The 21,075-nt window shown below is 40.3% G+C and overlaps 1 protein-coding gene across 4 annotated transcripts in view; it reads left to right on the top strand.

Annotated features, from left to right (window-relative positions):
* PDE4D (phosphodiesterase 4D) overlaps nt 1-21,075 on the top strand; it is a 423,549-nt gene that overhangs the window by 288,557 nt on the left and 113,917 nt on the right. For all 4 annotated transcript variants that reach the window (XM_054397841.1, XM_054397842.1, XM_054397843.1 and 1 more), the window contains exon 2: nt 4,047-4,238. In XM_054397841.1, the coding sequence (XP_054253816.1) occupies nt 4,047-4,238 (192 nt within the window). The remainder of the gene's footprint in view (nt 1-4,046; nt 4,239-21,075) is intronic.

The raw sequence follows: 21,075 nt of genomic DNA, 5'->3' as shown, positions 1-21,075 counted from the left end.
TCAACGAATTCAATTAATATATTTAGTGTATAAAGTAAGACAGAATTTATTTAGCCAGAATTTGTTTACCTAAAATGCATGCATGAAAATTCACCTTCTATTAGCAGGTAATGTTTCTTCCAGAGGAAGAAGTTTTTTTGTCTCTATCTTCATTCATTCTTTGCACTACATTCTTTTGTGGAGATTTGTAAAATTAATGTAACACAAAATGCTTTCTAATAAAATCATAACTGAGTCACAATGGGTGTGCTTTCCACAGTAAGTAGTCTGTCCTTCTAAAATACCCTGTAGCTACCGCAGTATAAATCCATCACATCTAAGAACTTTGATTTGAGACACATCTTCAGGATACACAGCGGTTAATGCACACACTACACTACAATATGGAATGAGCTTTCCCTTATCCTGGACTTTTACACCAAGTGACCCTGGAGGGAGGATCTTTCACTAAAATCCTCCATACTCACAGTGAGTCCTGCCAGCTAAATGGGCCCACTTTTGTTTTTTTCATTCCTAGCAATTCCAGTAACAAATTCAGATTCTGCATTTGAAGGGATTATCCCCTTCCTCCGGTAGCTGCCACCTGCTCCAGGCATGAGCTCCTGTCTGGGCTGTAAGTAAGATAAAGATCTTATTTTTCCTTGGAGATATAAATCATTTTATTACCTTGCTTTTGCTCCAAATAAGACCCTGCCCAAAGGCAGTTGATATAGGGCAGCTATTCTGTGATAATTTCAGTGAATTACAGCTGCTATGCCAAATGCACCTTTTTGGTGTAATGGTGGAATTGTGCTTCTTCAGGACAGGACTTCTGGGAAGTAAGGATTTTGAAATACAGAGGGAGGTCACTGCACAAGCAGATGTCTAGAGAGATTACCTGACACTAGGACAATGGAATCCTTTGATGGAGAACAGAATTTGTTCCTCTAGAACCTGTTTGTCCCTCTGCAATGTTAAATATGGCTTTAAAAGATAAGGTGTTCCTAAAGGATCAATTAGCTTGGCTCCTCTCTCTCTCACCACCATAGTTTCTAAGACAGGACCAGGATGAAGGTGGAGTAAGACTTAAAGGGGAATATCAGGAGTGCAATTTATATTCTTGAGAAGTCTAGTAAATTCTTCTTTTGGGGGTGGAATTTCTTTCCCAATCCTATTGCTTACTTTTCTAGAACAAAACAAAACAAAAATCCCCATCAAAAAGCTACATGATCAAACTGCTAAACTCTCAGTAATAAGGAGACTAACATGAAGATTTTCTACATGGTCTTAGTCACAACTTCTTGTGTATATTCATTAGGAAGCAATTGTTCCTTATGTAACTAAAAGCTGTATTTTGCATGCAGATCTTCCCCTTTTTAATTTTAGCAGCCCTGCAGAGAGTAGTAGAATGCTGTTTAAGGAATCAAAAGGAAGTCCACAGAACATTTCTTTCACAAGTAAAAAAGCTGCAGTCATTAACAATGAAGCAGTGCTGCTGAGATCCAGGATCCAGAACCTTTCCTATCCTTGCCACAGATTCCTATTGTTGCTTGGAGCAAATTTTTAATAATCTCCCAAAAGGTTGCTTGTGGTGTTATTACTTCTTGTCCTATTATGAACACAGTAGAGATCAGACCTATATGATTATGGTCATTCAAGAGAGTTCACCATCTTCGTTCCCATCTCAGTTCAGAGCCTGGATGGGCAAGACATGAAAACAGGATAAAAAGAGCCAAAAAAGGAAAAATGCCTGAATGTTCATCTCATGTCTTGTCACTACTAAGCACTGAATAAGGCAGGCTGTAAGGATAAACAGTATCCACTAATGTCATTAAACATTTTGTCAAAATGCAGGCACAAAAGCTGCTGAATTAGCACTGGTTTTTTCATAGCTTTGGCATCTCTGGCATTGCAGCAAAGTTTCTGAACATAGAGAATTCTGTGATTTGTGTACTTTTAAATTCACAGCATATTCTTGCTGAGTCTTAAAACTTAACAGGAGTGGAAAGATAAATATGAAGCAACCACAGCTGACTTTCTGTAGTTTCTGCCCAGGCAAATTAAAGACCTATCTTAATTTTTTTTTTTTTTTTTTAGTGTATGAAGCAAGAAAGAACAAACAACTTTTGTGACACTCTTAAATTCTCCATTCTGATTCTGTGTTCATTTGATGCAGTGTGATCAGCAGCAACATTTCCTGCAAATCAGACTTGTAATTCATCCAGAGAGACGATTTATTTGACACGTTTTTCATTTACATTTCTGCAAGTGTTTGTATCTGAAAATGTTAGCAAATGTCTCAGAGCTAAACACAACACTTAACAGCTGTGGTATCTTAGAAACTTTTTAATATAAACATACATATCTGGCAAACTAGTGCTGTACTCGCATTCCCCTTTGACTTTAGAACTGAACCTTTTTTCTTTTTTTCTTCTTTTTTTTTTCTTTTTAATTTTTTTTTTCCCCTAGGTGCATATTTACATAAAATACATTTTCCTTGAGCAGTACGAGGCAAATCCTAGGAAATATTTTTGGATCCCATTATTTTTGACACCCATCTGGTGGACACAATGCAGTATTACAGGATGACATTTCTGTCACAGCAGCCATGCGTAACTCGTGCACATGCTTCTAGTTACTGGGTGGTGCAAACCACAGGGCCTCTCTCAGCTGCAATTTTATCAATAGACCTTTAATTTTATTTTTTTTAAATATCACTTTTATAATCTTGACAGTGAAATGATTCAGAGAAACCTTAGATGAAATATATAGGGAAAATGAAAGGCAAAAGGGAGCTTTGCATTGTCCAAGATCACCTACTAGGCTGATGGTTGGTAGAACTTTCATCTGATGTCTTATGGTTAGCTTGAGATTGATAGTATCATGTAGTAGGAGCACATTTGTGGACACAGAAAAAATGTTCAGGCATAATAAAAAAAAAAAAATCAAATCTGGAAAGAAGTGTATTTGTTAGGATTTACTGAAGTGAATTTTTCAGAAAATTACAGTGACAAAAGGATTAAATTGCTATGCTCTCCTCAAGTGTAATACTGTTTTCTGTGTAGGTTTTGGTTGTGGTGGTTTGTTTTGGTTTTGTTTTGTTTTTTAATAAAAGAAAGACAACCATCTTGCTTTTCCATATTCAAACTGTGAAGGTTGGAAGAGACCTTTGAGATCATCACATCCAACTGCTTGCCTAGAGTTCGCAATCCCACAATTACTGCTAAACCACTGCCACTAATACCTTAACACCACATCTATGTGTCTTTTAAATAATTACCATGATGGTGACCCCACCACTTCCCTGGGTAATCTGTTCCAATGCTTGATAACCCTTTCTGTGAAGAAGTTTTTCTTAATATCCAACCTGAAGCTCTCCTGTCACAACTTGAGGCCATTTCCTCTTGTTCTGTCACATGTTACTTGTAAGAATATGCCAATCCCTACCTCACTCTATCCTACTTAGAGGTAGATGTAGAGAGCAATGAGGTCTCCCATCTTCTTCTGAAGACTGAACAACCCCAGTTCCCTCAGCTGTTCTTCATAACAATTGTGTTCAAGGCCCTTTACCAGCTTAGTTGCTCCTCTTTGGACACGCTCCATCACCTCAATGTCTTTCTTGTAGTGAGGTGCCCAAAATCAAACACAGTATTCAAGGTGTGGCCTCACCAATGCTAAGCAGAGTGGGGAAATCACATCCCTAGACCTGTTGGCCACGTTACTCCTGATGCAAGCCAGGATGCCATCATCCTTCTGGCCACCCGAGCATACTGCTGGCTCATATTTAGATGGCCAATAATCAATACCTCCAGGTTTTTCTCCAACAAGCAGTTATTCTTCCACTCTTCCCCAAGCTTTTCCCCCAAAGTTCTTTTCAGTTATCAGCAACTCTAAAGTATATTCCTTGTGAGCCTTGATTGTTGGCTCAGCAGTACGCTTGACAAAGTCTTCTCTTTCTCATTGTTATCAAGAAGCAATTACCTGGTGATACATTTGTTAGGATGCATTTATTAATTTCATCATTCTTATGTCAATGGCACAATTTTTTTTCTCTTTTCTTTTTGCAGTTTTGATGTAGACAATGGTACATCATCAGGACGAAGTCCCTTGGATCCTATGACGAGCCCTGGATCAGGCCTAATTCTTCAGGCAAATTTTGTCCACAGTCAACGTAGGGAGTCTTTTCTTTACCGGTCAGACAGTGACTATGACTTATCTCCAAAGTCCATGTCCAGGAACTCCTCCATTGCCAGTGATATGTAAGTATACATTTAGCTTGTGTATTGTTCTCTGCCTCAATCATTTTCCAGCTGCAAGATGTGTTTATGCACTTTATTAACTTTGACAATAATGAAGACAGTGAATACTGCTGTAACAAAACACAAAGGAGAAATGATTTTCTGGCTGTTATTTTTTTTCAAGAGGAGCAATAGAAGTGGCCCTGATAGAGTTAGATAATGGTTGGACTTCGTGATCTTAAATGTTTTTTCCAATCATAGTGATTCTGTAATTCTGTAAAACTGGATTTCTGCTTCTTAATTTTCTCAAGGAAAATATTCCTTTTATTTACACCAAGCATTTCTAGGTTTTTGAGAAAAGATTTTCCAGCTGGTAGGAATTACTAAATTAAAGAGAGGCTAAAATTATTTAAATCACACTTCTAAGTAAAAATCAAAATTTTAACAAAGGTCTTTTGGAAAGTTATTCTGTCCTCTCTTAGTGTTCTTCTGTCATGTGTATATTTTCTGCTAGTGGATCATACTTTGTAAGTACATTTAGTCTTCAGTTGGTACAAGTACTGAACGTCAGATATAAATCTCTGTTTATTTGTAAGACACTAACAACAAGTTAACTGTCCTTCTTTCCAGTCACTTCCAAGTAGTAGAAATTAAGAATAACAATTTTGGAGGGGTTGTTTTTGCTTTGTTTTTTTTTTTTTTTTCCTTACATGCTCCAAATTTCACTGCCAAGCAGAGGTTCAATTACAAATAACAAGAATTAAGGACTGGTATTCTAAGGGTCCTCTATGGAATGAGGATGTGTAAAGCATTAAAAATCCAGAATTAATATAACGGCTGTTTTTTTTAATGTGGCAAACCCCAGACAGTGTCCACTTTAAATAATAAGAGTATGCCTGACAACAGAAAAAAGTTTTCCTAATAGTGAGTGAAATTTCACCTGATATTTAACTTGCAGTCATTTTAACTGAACACCTATTTTCACCTTACATACCATTTTTAGAAAAGTTGATTAGTCCTTGTAATTACAGCTCTCTTCCTATGTAAATGTCTAGATGAGAAAAACTCATAGAGAGCATTTCAGTTGTAATTAGTGACCCCCTTTCAGCAAATCTTCCTCTGAAAGATAATCTTTCTTGTAGAAGAACAAGAGTCAAGCTTTTAGTGTGACACCTGTGCCAGAACGTAATTTTAGATTTGTATATTCAAGGGGACAGATTAGATCACTGTGTTTACACAGAATCATAGAATGGTTTGGCGGTTGGAAAGCACCTCCAAAGGTCTTCTAGTCAAGGTACCCCTGCAGTGATGAGTGACATCCTCCACTAGATCATGTTGCTCAGAGTTTTGTCAAGCCTGACCTTGTACATCTCCAGGGATGGGGCCCCAACTACTTCCCTGGGCAACCTGTTCCAGTGTCTCATCACCCTCATGGAAAATAACGTCTTTCTAACAACCAGTCTAAATCTACTCTTCTCTAATTTCAAACCACTGCCCCTCATCCTATCACTACAGGCCTTTTGTAAACAGTCCCTCTCTAGCTTTCTTGTAGGCCTCCTTCAGGTACTGGAAGGCCACTATTAGTTCTCCCTGGAGCCACATCTTCTCCAGGCTGAACAACCCCAGCTCTCTCAGCCTATCCTTGTAGGTGGGGTGTTCCATCTTGTGGCTCTTTGTGGCTCTCCTCTGGATCCACTCCATCAGATCCACATCCTTCCTGTGTTGAGGGCTCCAGAGCTGGACACAGCACTCCAGGTGAGGTTTTACCAGAACATCTGCTTGCCACACTTCTTCAGATGGAACCCAGGACATGATTGGCCTTCTGGGCTGCAAGTGCACATGGTTGACTCATATCCAGCTTCTCATCCACCAGAATTCCCAAGTCCTTTTCTGCAGGGTGGATTTCTATTACCACATCCCCCAACCTGTATTGATAATAAGCATTGTCATGACCCAGGTGCAGCACCCTGAACTCAGTCTTTGTTATGATTATGATTATTAATAAGGAAAATACTAACAAAAATAGTAGTGATTATTTATTAATGTAAAAATTGCCAAAAACTTATTAATAGATTCGGCCTGCAGATGGAATATATATTTGCAATGGGAATGTACAATATTTGGGCAATATTTAGCAATTTAAACAATTTGAAGCAAACCGGAACAAGCACTGGGAAAGAGACTCTCCAGCGCAGTGTGGTGCTTGACCACTAGGGGAGACTCGCCCAGGCCCTTGCCAAAACGGGAGTCAGGCAGATGGCAGCGTTAACCAAGAGACTAGATGAAGATTCACAATAGTGTCACCGGGATTCTCTCTGGGGCTGCAATACAGTCCAGATTACACAGAGCAACAGGAGTTCCACCTGAGTACGGGGATGCTGCTGCTGTATGTTAGCTGTGAGGCTTTCGGGTCGCTCCTAGGCGCCTTGCACGGCAAGAGGCTGGTGCTGGTTGCCAGCAGGGAGGCCACACTCCCTGGTCTCCATGGCTGGGCTGGCATCGGGTACGATGGCTCTTGAAGCTTCTTCCCAGGATTTCAGGCTCTCCTGGGGTTTCAGGCTCTTAGACAAATAGCCTGTTTTGACGTCTTCTCGACCAGGTCTGGCTTTGCAAAGCAGGTGCTTAGGCTGGAAGTGACTTACTGCTGCAGTGCACGATGCTCAGGGGCTTGGCTCACCCTGGTGTTTGTCCCTTCTGCCTGGCAAGACACTTCTGTTTGCTTCTGGGCTTTTACAATGCATTACTGCAAAGGGTACTTGCATCTTTCTGGGTAAACTGAGGCACAGCACAGATTCTGAGTTGCAAGGCAAAGCAAGGATTGGCTTCTCTGAGTTGCAGGGCAAGGCTCATGGCTTCTCAGACTTGCTTTTCAGATCTTAGACAAGGCAAGGCAAATTGAATACTATTTAGCCTTTATTTATCACTTGCCTGAGATTCAATTTGGCCAATAGGGCAAACAAAGCAAGCAGAACAGTTAACCAATAAAATGGGACTCTGCCAGGCCATGATCGTAAAAGGCAAAGACATAGGCCTAGTCTAGGAGAAGCATGGCTAGTGCATGTGCTCTTTTGCCATAAGGGGAGAATACATCCCTTGTTTACCAGACTTTCTGGTGCCTGGGTTCCTTTATCTTTTTTCTGCATTTCCCTGGACCCCCTCAGGAGGGAGAGGGGACAAGGGGGAGCATGCCTGGACATGCCAGGACTTGTTCTGGGTTTGTATTGGGCCCATTTGGCCCCACCAGCAGAGTCTTGTGGAACTTCATGAGGTTCATGAGTTTGTCCGGGTTTTTCTGGATTACATGTCATCCCTCTAGCATATCAATGGCACCACTCAGCTTGGTGTCATCTGCAAACTTGCACTTGATCCCACTGTCTATATCATTGATAAAAATATTAAACTGTCCCTGCCCCAGTACAGACCCCTGAGGGACACTACTTGTCACCGATCTCTGTCTGGTCTTCAAATCATTGACCACCACCTGGCCAGTTCCTTATTCACTGAACAGTCCATGCACTGAATCCATTTCTATCCAGCTTGGTGAGTAGGATGTTGTGGGGGACATTCTTCTACCCAAAATGAAGTCTTCCTCAAAATAAAATTGTTCTTATACCTAAGATTGGTTTTTGCCAGTATGTGCTAAACGGCTTTAAGATCCAGTGTCTCAAGTTAAACCTAGGAATTTCACACTAATCTCTGGAGAGTATTTGGGAGGTTGGTTTTCTTAATAAACAGCTCGAGCATGTGTGCCTGTGGCAGACATTGTAAATTCTGTAAACTTAGACACTGTTTTTAAAGTTGAAAAAAGAAAGTCTCAGTTATAAAGAGATTTCAATATTATAAAATATTTTTTCTTTCTGAAAAAGGCATTACCACATTTAAAGTCAGTCTTTATAGAAACAGTAAAACAGAACAAAATATCATAAGCTGAGATGCAAATACAGGTCTACAACATGATCATAGGTACATTATTTTATTTTGGTATAAACGCCAGCCTTCAGCAAACTCCATGACATCTGATTGCAAGTACCTAGAAGACTGCAAACTCTTCCTAATCCTACAAGCAATGAATTGCCTATACAGCATCTAAAAGGGCAAAGAGAACCTATAACTGATTTCAGAGCTTCCCAAATGATCCCAGATTGCTAAGCCAGAAGTTAAAGCAAAGACAGTCTGTCACCATATACCACGGTCTTCCAGGAGGATCAAATAGAGCCCTGAGCCATATTTCAAACTTAGAGCTAAAGTGACATCAATTGCAAGAGACTGTGGCTGTTTTCAAAGACTTGATACTTCAAAGGTTAAAGCTCCTTTGCTAAGATTTTCTTTCTCTCCTTGCTTCAGATAGAAAAAGCTTCCAACTTCAGAAATGTGTCATTCAGTTAAGATTCCAATTAGTGCTCTATCTTTGAACTAAAAATCTTCTGCTGCTTTTTCTAGAATTCTGGGTAATATTTCAGTGCGTGGAAGTAAATTGGATAAACAATTGAATTACCAAAAGAGTGAACACACTGTTTTCCTTTGGATATTTGTATCTGCTCTTCCTTTCAAAATTTTCTTAAAACACACCTGCATATAAAATTTATTGGACCTCACATCTGGATAGATTTTCACAGTCTCCTGTCATAGAGAAACTGTTGTACTAAGTAGGTAAATATTCCTGCCACTGTTTAAGATGTTTAGGATAAGAAATATGAAAGGCAAGTTGCTTTAAACATGGAATATTAATCATACACCAGTAAGTCTAATTACAATAAACTTCATTATACTACAGAAATTAAAGAAAAGAAAATTAAACTTAAAAAACAATAGTGAGAGAAAAATAAAGAAAAAAATACCACAAAGCTCTTTATATGTGGGTTCAAGGAAGAACTGTGTGCGCTTACGGAAAGGGAACCTACTGAGTATTGTTAGAATAGAGAAACTATGCTGGTTCAGGACATTTTTAAATACAGGGGAGGATGGAGGTCTTGTCAGGGGAAACATCACACAAATTGTAGAATATTCCTCACATTATCCTATTTATGTTTTGTATCCATATACATGCTTAATTTTAAGTAATACGTGTTTCTTATAAATGAGCACAATATATTACAAAACATATACATCATTTTCAGGTAATGCAGGTGAATTAATTGCGTGTACCAGTTAAGCCTAGAATCACCTGATTCTTCAGTATTTGACTTACCAACCTCAGTATTTCATTTTGTAAAGCAAAACAGAAAGCAAAAGGCATACATTTTTTATCTGGAAGGATTCTAACACAAAGATTTATGGCACTTCTGTTATTTCAAGCAGTGTATGTAGAATAAGAGGTTCCACTTCAGTAGCAGCAGATGAAACAAACGCCAGCACTTGAAGATTATAGTCAAACACAGAGTGTTGTGATAAAGCACAGCCAGTGGATGGCAGTACTACAGTACAGAATTCATCATTCTGTCATTAATTATTTGCACAGCTCCAGCTGAGGAAGGGAACACAGTTGTGCTCAATATTTTGCACACCCAAGAAGATGAGTTCTGCCATAAAAAACTTAAAGGCAAAGCATAAGTTGATAACCAAGAGATTAATACAATGTCAGTACTATCACTAGACAAGGGTACAACATGAGTCCCTGTGCCCAAAGGAATATGCCTCAGAGAGCAACCAAAGGGAGTTTCATTGGTGAACTGAGGTGGAAAGTACCACAAATAAAGGCAGAGAGTGGGGGATGGAAAGTTTCTTAAAATCAGAGATACTGAAGTATATTTTAAAGTAAGGACCCAGATTAGCTACAGAAAAGAATAAAAGTGTAAGTTCAAGGCTGCTCAGATGAGAGGAGGTTAGTGGGACAAATGTTTGTGTAGTTATGGCACTGAAAGAAGCAGATAAAAGCAGCTGTATGGTAAGAAAGGTAAAGCAAAGAAAAAGGAATAACATTTTTTCAATTATCTCTTGGTAGGAATAGCACAGTCCTTAGACACTTAAAAAGCAGCACATGCAGATGATAAAAGGAGATGAGAAAAAGCTATGCAGCATTGTGGACTGAAGAGGCAGGTGGTTTGGGCAGGAAGATGCAAGGTCCAAGGCAAAAAGACAGATATATTGGGAAGCCTGGACATAGGATTTCCAGCAGAGAAGTAAGAATGTGCAAGAGAAAGAGAAGTAAATGAATGAGACAGTGAGGATGAGTGAGCCAGTATGAGAAATTACAGGGCAGGCTCTGTGGTAAGAGACAGGACAAGTTTATAGGGAAGGAAAATTTTAAAGGCCCCCAAAAACATTGTTGCAACAAAGAAAAAGGAACAGAAGCTAGCTGAAAGATGAGCAAAATCATCAGTGCTGTACTGGAAGAACTATCAGGTTTACATTTGAAGGGATCGGTGAAGCAGGGAGCTTTGTGGCTGCCTTGCAGAGATGGCCTGATTACTTAACACTGTTTTGAACTGCTACTGCTGCTCAGAGCTTGCAAACGCAGAGACAGAAGCAGCAATGCTTTTAATGCCTTTCTTGCTAGGGGTTCACTGATGTGATTAACAAAGCAAGAGACCAGATTAGTAGATAATCTCCATTTTATCAAAAAACCTGGTCTCCAACCAGGTTAAAAAAATGGCTTCTTCAATGAAATAATTTTCACTCTCATGAACACGAGAAAGAAGCCAATAAGCAGTCCACTGGCTGGGGTAGAGCCTAAAAGGACAAAAGCATGTGTAGTCCCCCATGTGGTCCTGAAGAAGCAGACCAAAGTGTAGCAAAACAGCTCAGAAGACCTCAACACTCTCAGTACAGAAGTCTGTTTGAACTCCACTATGCCTTCTGAATGTGTCTAGGGGAAAATGTACATGACAAAAAACACTCCTTGAGTCTATGCTTTTCCTACATCCACAACATCACTGTGTATAACATCCTGGTCTGACAAATTGAACCTCACCCAGTAAAAAGTGTCTGGTGTGGGGCTTCTTTAAAGAGGCTTAGCATTGTTTCCCAAATCAGATGAACTATCACTATGAGATGTAATTACTATAATTACACAGAATTTAATAATCATTGTGAAACATTGCTTCCATCTTTTTAGCACCAGAAGACAGCAAGGGAACACTGACTGCAGGGAACTGCAGGGTCATTGGCCTCATGGTCTACTAAGTGGCCACCAGTACACACATTCCCCAAACTGGCCAACCTATTGCTATTCTGACAATACCTTCCATAGGTAGTAGCATCCCTCTGCTGTTCTCCATGGCAAAAGAAATGACAAAAGGATGCAATTTACTCCAAGATTCTTCCCTGCAACTACAATATTATCATCCTGCTTTGCAGACTGTATTTGAACTTGTTACCAAACCATCATGTTTATCAAAATATAAATAAATTAAAAAGCCTCTCTTTGAGTAATAAAACCCAAATGTGGACCACTTTGGAATAGCAATTAAAAAAAAAAAAAAAAAGCACCTCTGCAGTCTGATAAACAGGGATATTGACATACAGAGATTAAGGTTGTTTTGTCAGGATGAACTATACCCTTCTTCTAAAGCTGGAAAAATAAGTGTGAGATTTTTAATTAGTGTCAGTGTTTTTCTTCCAAAGTAAAGCCAAAAACCCTAGAATTATTCTGGCTGCAAACATTACAGGTAGGGAATTTCTTTGCCAGTGACCAACAGGTTGAGTTGGATCCAGACCTAAAGTTGCAAATGTGCTGAAATATCCCTTTAACTGGCATGTGGAGCAGCTGCCAGAGAATTTGTGAGGTGAACTTGCACACATTTTCCAGTTCCTCACAGCCTGCTCAGCTTTTCAATAAATCACATTGTATTCAATCTGGATCACATTCATAAAGGGAATGTACTTTAAAATAATTCCAAACAAACATAGCAGACCTGGAGAGTTAATAAAGGTTCACCCAAGCCTTTAGTATGCAAATAAAATAATGAAATGACAATATATTTTCTAATCCAAACCAGGAAGCAATATTACTAGTGATACACCTTGTTCTTGTCTCTGAGCTAAGAAGGCCTGGATTTATTAATAAAATGCTGTGAGTATGCATCTGAAGTTACAGACAAAACAAAATCCATTTTCCCTGAAAAATTATGGCCAAAACGCTAGAAGAGCAGAAAAGACATGCAGTTACTGAGCAGAATAAATGCACCTTCATTTAACAAATTAGAAATAATTGTCTTTCCAAGAATACGACTGTTTAAAATTCTTCATAATTTATCATATTCTTCTCTCAGAAACTGTGAGGTTTACTATGACACAGATATCACTGGCTGAAAAGAGCCAGTTAAACATCAAAGTCCAGCCTGCATGAAAAAAATCTTTTAAGGTGAATTTTCTATTCGCATTTCAGCTTAGAAACAATCTTTAAATTAAAAAATGTAAAAAATGTATTGAATTGCTCGAGACGTTTGCCCACAGAAATAAATGTACTTACATGGCTTCAGTTTTGCTTTTTGTTGTTGTTATAAACAAAAACATTTTGAAAGGCATCTGTGTTCTTTCTAGCTGTTTGGGACATTTTGCAAATGGAATCCAAAACAAAGAACTTAGTAATATCCAGTTTGCTTAAATTTAAATAATCAGCTTGCACTAACTTCACTTGTTGACAAAAGCACAAAGAGAATATTTTTACATTAAGATTCTTTTGATACATTCTGTTGATCTGCTTTTTAATTCAGGAGATCCTAAGTTTTTTCCAATATGTGTTTATATGGTTGTTGAATCAGGATTTTTAAATTAAATTGAAATTGATTTTTTTTCTTAATTCAGACAATGCATAATCAGTATTGGTTTTATGTCCAAATGCTAAAACCTAGTTATTTTCCAAATACAACTGTTAGTTGTTAAACACATCACTTCCGCTTCACACACTTTAATGAGGATGTGCAAGAAAGAAATACTGGGTGTTTGAAACAAAATGGCAAGTTACTGCTCCTATGATGAACAAAGCAGGGTCAATGCCTAAATCTCTTCAGTCAAAAGTGGCATGTTATGAAAAACAATGGTACCAAACCAAATTCTTAGCTGGAATTTCAGCTACATTACAACACCAGTCATCTCTACCCTTGCTACGCTTTTCTAGACAAAATCTTTCAGCCTGCATCAGTAGGAGATTGACGTAGAAAAATCACATATTCATATTCTTCAGAAGTAACACAAGCATATCAGTTCTCAACAGTCGAGCATATGGGCCAGGGCAAGCAAGCAACAAAATATCTGCTGCTTAAAAGCAGTTCAAGCTAATACATTTTACTTTTCTTAGCAACAGAGTTTATGTCTGTTTGCTAATGCAATCAAAACTGATTAATAGTAAGTCATTAAGATGCACTAACTTGATTGCTTCCAGTCATGTGTGCACAGCCAGTCAATTTTTTTCAAACTTGAGTAGAAAACAAACCTGTCCTTTAGTCACTGATGCTTGTTTTACAGCCCTGCTTAGAGCTAGAGAAGGATTTCTCTTGCATGAACAGTTCAGCAGTGACACTGCTGAATTATCCTGGAGTCTTCTGGCTGAGACCAGCTCTTTTCTGGTTCAAAGTCCTTCATCCTCTGGCTTAATCCAGCCCTTTCTTCAACACACAAACCAAACCCCTGTACTGCATCAGCTTCTTTTCTCATCCAGTGGCCTCAGTGACTCCCAGTCAGACTGCCTTCTGAATTTAGAAGGAAGACTATGCCGGTGAAACACTCTGGCAAGTCCATGCTCTGTTTCTCTTTAGGACTGGGTAATTCTGTGTGATGGTTTGAAACTGTCTTTTTAATTTTGCCTTGCAAAGTTCAGAACAGAGAAAGAGTGTAAATAAGTCACTATTGGGTGTAAGAAAGCAAAATAATGATTGTTCTAAACACTTCCATTGGGTAGATAGAAATGTTTAAGAACTATTACCCAAAACAAAGTGGGCACTCTGCACATTCTGCGTTCTGCAGTGGGGGCAGTTGCTGGGCTGTCTGGCTGCTGTTTCTTCTTTTCTGGCTGAAGATAACACACACTGATCTTGGCAGCTAAGTTAACAACTTTCTGCTTAACTAACTCTGCTTCTCTGTCCGGGGGGTCTGAGGGGAAGCTCCTGGGAGAGAGAGAGGCCCCTTTGGGAGGGTCCCCTTGGAGGGAAGCAAAGGGAGACGGGTGTGCTTTTCTGTTGATTGTATATATTTGTAAATGTTGTGAATTTTGTATATTTGTACATCTTCATTGCATTTCATCGTAGATTTTAGACTCTGCCTGTAAATACAGCCTTCATTTGCTTCCAGACTGGGCTAGCCTGGTTATTGTTGGGGGGGGGGGGAATTTCAGCTCACACCAACACATTCTGTAAAACTTGATTCAAGCCAGTTGCTCACAGTTGTCCAACATTCTTCTGGCATCTAAATGTCCTGCTATATTATCACAAAATCACACAGAATCACAGAATATCTAGTTGGAAGAGACCTTGAAGATCATCCAGTCCAACCTTCAACTGTTCCTTTCCAGTCCTTTAGTCTGTAATGGGTATGATCATTTTGTTTTTCTCAGTCCTGAGACAGAGCCTCACTTTAGGTGCTAATTCAGTTCATCTGGAAGTAAAATAGCAGTTTCCTTGACCTAACACAGAAGACTTAACAGAGCAAACTCCAAGCACTGAAAGGCTTCTTTCAAACCTAACAAAGTGTATATTCAGGAACTGAGGTGCTAAAAAGGTGGCATGAAGAATTAAAGTATTTTCTTGTCCAAAATATCCATTATATTTGGAAAACTCCAGATATGAATAGTTTGGTATATATTAGCCATGTGTAGTAATCCTCATTTGTTCTGAGCTGTCTTTTAGATCTCTGATCATAAGGTGGCCAAGTTTTGGGTTGTTCATCAATACGTCAGAGTGAAGTGACTTGATTTGTGCTCCATCTGAAGTTAATTGGTGTGTTTGGAAATGCATCTGAAATATTTTCTGGTGAGATTTATGCTGGAGAACTCTTTTTTCCCTTTGATGTCTCATCCTAAATCTTTCTTAGTCCAACGAGAGCTATTATAACCAGCCTTTCTTGTGGCTAGGATAATGGACTTCTCAGGGACTGTGGCTTTTCTGAGACAATCCTCTTCCATCTGTTTGAGCTCAAATTAAGTAGATTGAACTCTCCAGAATGCCAATATTACAGCAATACTCTTGACTAATTATGGCAAGCTCTGTTGCTGTATTAAAAAGTATCAGGAGGACGTAAGTGATGGTGTGAGAGAAAAATGTAGTGTTTGGAAACAGACAATAACTGAGAAGTCTGCTTCATTCAGTACCTAATTTCTGCCTACTGTGTGATAGAACAAGTGGTTTCAAGTAGCTCTTTGTAAAAATCCTTTAAGGTACATATTCCCAGAAATGAAGAAATGGTCTGGGGAAAAGATCATTGTCCTCTGTAGCTTGTGACTCCGTCAACAATTTTAATTGCTTGCTCTTTAAACCCTAAATCCCCATCTGCAGACAGTGTCATAATCTCTAGCACCTGCCTCATCCTCCAAATGGCACTCAGACTTCCAATGAGATGTCAATCACTAACAACTCACTGAGTTTCTGGGGAAAGCTGTAAGCCAGTTTCTGTCATACCCCATAATGTGGGTACAACACTGAGAGGTGGCTCTCTAGAAATTGAGATTACGTGACTTAAGCACAAGTAAAGCAACTTGGAGCACTGTGATTTCTAACTCTGCAAAACAGTACTGCAAGCCAGCCCATTTGGATTCTCCAGATGCAGATGATGATAAAGTGCTAGCTGTGTGGAGCAGCCAGCCCCCTCTACTGCTTGCTGCTCTTAGAGCACAGCTTCTGATGACTAGTATCATGTGATGTTTTCCTTATTCTGTCAGAGTGCAATCTGGAATCAGATTTCACTGCTACTAAAACCTGAATCTGAGCAACACACAGATTCTTCAGCACAACAAATTTATATGTTTCTTGTGTGCTTATTTGGCTTCACCTGTAAAATGTTATTGGGGCAGAAAAAAACCTAAAAAATCATAGCAGTAAGGGTATATTATCACTTCACTGTGTTCCCCATTTGTGGTTTTACATGTGTTATATTTGCCCCAGCAATTGTGCAAGCAAAACATGAATGTCTCATATGAGCTGTATTTATAGCATGCTATTGGACAGTATGTCTGAATCAGCCTTGCATACATAAAGGAGTGGATGTTATGTTTAATCCAAATATAGATATTTACACTTGAAAAAGGAGGCTGCAGTAGATTTTTGGGTTCAGACACAAAACTGCTTTCTGTTCATCTTCTATTTTGTACATTCTATATAGAAAATATGGGTTTTCCTTTGTTTTTATGCTTGCTATGTTTCTATACTAAGAAAAAAAATCAATGCCCAAATACAACTCTGTAAAAATGGAGCAGATTATTGTGGCGTTGTGGCAAAAGCCTTACTTACTTCTTGCTGTGAAACACAGTTCAGGGATTCCAGAGAGTCACTTTCCCACTGGGCTTTTCAAAGTCTGTTTGCAGCTTCATTCTTTTAGATAGGCTATGTCCCATGCATGTACCCAGAGCATCTAACACAGACTATGACAGATGGATTTAAAGCCAGACCAGCATCCTTAGTCAGTGCTTATTCTGGGGAGGTAATTTTTAATTCAAATGGAGGAGTGTGACAAGCCAGTATGATCATGCTTCAAACTGTTACAGAGTGTTAAGATTCTTTCCATCAGTCTTATAATTTATGGTATAAAAACTGTATCAAGATTTACCAGATATTTTATTTTGACTCTGTCTTTTCCATGAATAGGTATGTGTCAAATTGGTATAAATATCTTTTGTACATTTCCCCCTCCTCTAGATGGGGCTTTTATTTATCCTGTTTATGTCTCCCATCTGCAGTACATATCCTTATGTATTCTCTGAAATTCTTCACATGTGTCTAGAAAGCCTTAATCTGAGTTTACCATGGCCTTTACAAAGACAAACCTTATTCAGGACCTTCCCTGCCAAGCTTTACACTGGCAAGTGCAGACTCACATTTTGTGTGGTGATCTGGGACTCACTTCTCCTTTCAAAGAGCAGCTGAAGGAACTGAAGTTGTTTAGTCTGCAGAAAAATAGGCTGAGGGGAAAACTTCTCACCCTCCCCAACTACCTAAAAGGAGGTTTTAGTGAGATGGGTGTCAGTCTCCTCTCCCTAGTAACAAGTGATAGAACAAGACAAAATGTCCTCAAGTTGCACCAGCGTAAGTTTAGACTGGATATTTGAAGAAACTTCTTAACCAAAAGGGTTATCAGGCTCTCCAGGAAGGTGGTTGAATCACCATTCCATGATGTGTTTAAGAAATGCCTACGGTTTAACACCAGACTTGCTGTAGTTAGAGAGTCGTTGGACTCAATGACATTAAAGGACTTTTTCATCTGAAACAATTCTATGATACCTTGGCATTTTTCTGACCACATGTGTCGGTGTGAGCTGAAATTCCCCCCCCCCCCCTCAGACAATAACCAGGCTAGCTCAGTCTGGAAGCAAATGAAGGCTGTATTTACAAGCAGAGTCTAAAATCTACAATGAAATGCAATGAATATGTACAAATATACAAAATTCACAACATTGACAAATATATACAATCAACAGAAAAGCACAACCGATCTCCCTTTGCTTCCCTCCAAGGGGACCCTCCCAAAGGGGCCTCTCTCTCTCCCAGGAGCTTCCCCCCAGACACCCCTGGACAGAGAAGCAGAGTTAGTTAAGCAGAAAGTTGTTAACTTAGCTGCCAAGGTCAGTGTGTGTTATCTTCAGCCAGAAGAGAAGAAGAAACAGCAGCCAGACAGCCCAGCAACTGCCCCCACTGCAGAACGCAGAATGTGCAGAGTGCCTACTTTGTTTTGGGTAATAGTTCTTAAACATTTCTATCTATCCAATGGAAGTGTTTAGAACAATCAGTATTTTGCTTTCTTACACCCAATAGTGACTTATTTATACTCTTTCACTTTTTCTGTTCTGAACTTTGCAAGGAAAAATTAAAAAGACAGTTTCAAACCATCACAGTCCACCCCTTCTAAACAATTCCATTGGCTGCTACTACCATTTATCTAATCTAAAATAATATCTACAACACTAGGTGAATAAAGACCATAGTCCATTCCAGCTATCTCAGATGTAGATGATTCAAAAGAGTCAAATCACAGGAAAAACAGCAAACAGCTTGTTTCCTCGCAGATGGAGCGAAGAAAGGAACAGGGACTCTCAGGTGACTCAGGGCTCTCAGGGTTCGTGCACCGTAGATCTCATGGACTCTCCTCTTGGGCGCGATGCTGTATCTGCACAACACTCTGAATTTAACCTCTCTCAGCCAAAGTTAGATTTCTTTGTGGAATACACTGAATTTCACCATTTTCTTGCATCACCCAATAGGTGTGACCAGGACCTTCAGCAGACACCACCCCTCGGACAGGTTTGGCCTCTCCTGAAGGAGAAAATACCCAAACAGTTTTGCCTAACAGATTCTTTTCTCTGATAACAGGAACTCTATCACCTTCTTCCTTTCGCAACAAATCTGATTGGGCAGGTCCAGCTCGATTCACTGAACCTCTACTATTCACTAACCAGGTTGCTTGTGCTAAATGCTTCTCCCAGTTTTTCAAAGATCCACCCCCCATGGCTTTGAGAGTGGTTTTCAGCAAACCGTTGTAGCGTTCAATCTTCCCTGCAGCTGGTGCATAGTAGGGAATGTGGAATATCCACTCGATGCCGTGCTCTTTGGCCCAGTTTTTTACAAGATTGTTCTTGAAATGAGTTCTATTGTCTGACTCAATCCTCTCTGGAGTTCCGTGTCTCCACAGGATTTGTCTCTCCAGACCAAGAATGGTGTTACGTGCAGTTGCATGAGGAACTGGATAAGTTTCCAGCCATCCAGTGCTTGCCTCTACCATAGTCAGCACATACTGCTTACCAGATGGAGAACGAGGTAGAGTGATGTAGTCAATCTGCCAGGCTTCACCATACTTGTACTTGGACCATCGGTCACCGTACCACAAGGGCTTGATCCGCTTTGCCTGCTTAATAGCAGCACAAATGTCACAGTCATGGATGACTTGTGTGATAGCATCCATGGAAATGTCAATGGATCTGTCACGAGCCCATCCGTAGGTTGCATCTCTGCCTTGATGTCCTGACGAGTCATGGGCCCACCGAGCTAAGAACAGCTCACCTCGGTGTTTCCAGTCAAGATCAGGATCAGGATCAGAGTTTGTGTCCACTTGGGAAACTCTTGCAGCTAGATCTGCCTGATGGTTGTGGTGTTGTTCCTCAGTAGCTTTGCTCTTAGGAATGTGAGCATTGATGTGTCTCACTTTCACTGGGATTCTCTCAATGCGAGCAGCAATGTCTTGCCACAGATCTGCAGCCCAGATTGGCTTTCCTTTCCTCTGCCAGCCATTCTTTTTCCAGTCTTTCAGCCAACCCCACAAGGCATTGGCTACCATCCACGAATCAGTGTAGAGATAAAGCTTTGGCCATCTCTCACGTTCAGCTACGTTAAGAGCTAGAGGGACAGCTTTTACCTCTGCAAATTGACTGGATTCTCCTTCTCCATCTCTCGCTTCTGCAACTCTGCGCGTTGGACTCCACACTGCAGATTTCCATCTCCGCTTGTTCCCAACAAGACGACAGGAACCGTCTGTGAACAAAGCATATCTCTTTTCTATGCCTCTACATGCAGATTCAGGAGTGTCACTCCCTTCTCAAGCCGTGGAGAGCACAAGCAGGTTTCGCTCGAGAACTAGCTGTTGAGTATTCACCCTTTGCGACTCACTTCCGCAACACCTGACATCAATTTCTAGCGCGAACAGTTCTACTAGTCCTCCTTGGCCGCTATGGAGCAGGGGTCTTTCTTAGCACACTACGCATACGACCCGAAACTCAGAAGACCGCTCCATTCCGCAATTCTCTTCCATCGAAAGCATCTACTGCGTCGTCCGTATCATGCACATCCTACCAAGCAAACCAAGCAGCTCACTATTGTTGTGCACAGTATATATAGGGGGAGAGACAAACTCATTGCTCTTTCTGCACGAGTCCCCGATTCTGTCTTCTGACACCTGCGAAGCGTGAATCGTACGAACACGAGGAACGGACGAGCGTATATCGGACACCTACTGTGAGAGTCATCATTAGACAGCCCCGTATCACTAGACCCAGTGCCGGAATTCCAGCCCCCGCTCCACCTGACACAGCAAGGCTCTGCAGATTTCCAGGAGCTCACTTGATCTAAGGACTGTGAGAGATCATGGAGGGTCTTAGAACGTACATGACAGCATGCATCAGTGCGTTATTGGAGAGAGAAATGCAGTCAAATTGAGGCATAGAACAGCAAAGGTAACGAGAGAGAACGATGATCAAACGTGTATATTAGATCACTAGTGACACAAGATAGAACTCGGGACAACTTACACGTGACACTCAGGAACAATATGAGATAGACGAGAGACAGCTGTTAAAGTACGAAACACAGAGACGGGTGTGTCTAACTGGATGGTGAGGATGACAGGTGCCGTTGACATATAGGTGTGCGAGGGAAACTCTGTCAATAGGTCACGCACTGATGTGTTCAAAACATCGAGATCTACGCGCAGTCTCCGCGTGTGTAAAGACATATAAGTATAAGTAGTGATATGCGAGGCACAACGCAGTGCGGCGAACTACTGTGAGCGAGAGATAGGACTATAGTGACACATGTGGAAACGATAAACCGATTGGTGTAGGAGAATGCATATATTTAGAGGGACGAAATTCACAGGTAGGAGCGGTTGCATAGAAAGAGCTAGGCGATATTAGAGTGGTGTTGTTCAAAGGTGAGAGCAGGAGAGGTACAAGAGATGGAGGAGTGTACCATATAGACAACAGGAATCGGCGTGATGTCAGGGCGGAGGA

The sequence above is a fragment of the Indicator indicator genome, chromosome Z (assembly GCF_027791375.1).
Source record: "Indicator indicator isolate 239-I01 chromosome Z, UM_Iind_1.1, whole genome shotgun sequence".
Taxonomy (NCBI): domain Eukaryota; kingdom Metazoa; phylum Chordata; class Aves; order Piciformes; family Indicatoridae; genus Indicator; species Indicator indicator.
This window is presented reverse-complemented; position numbering and strand designations above follow the sequence as displayed.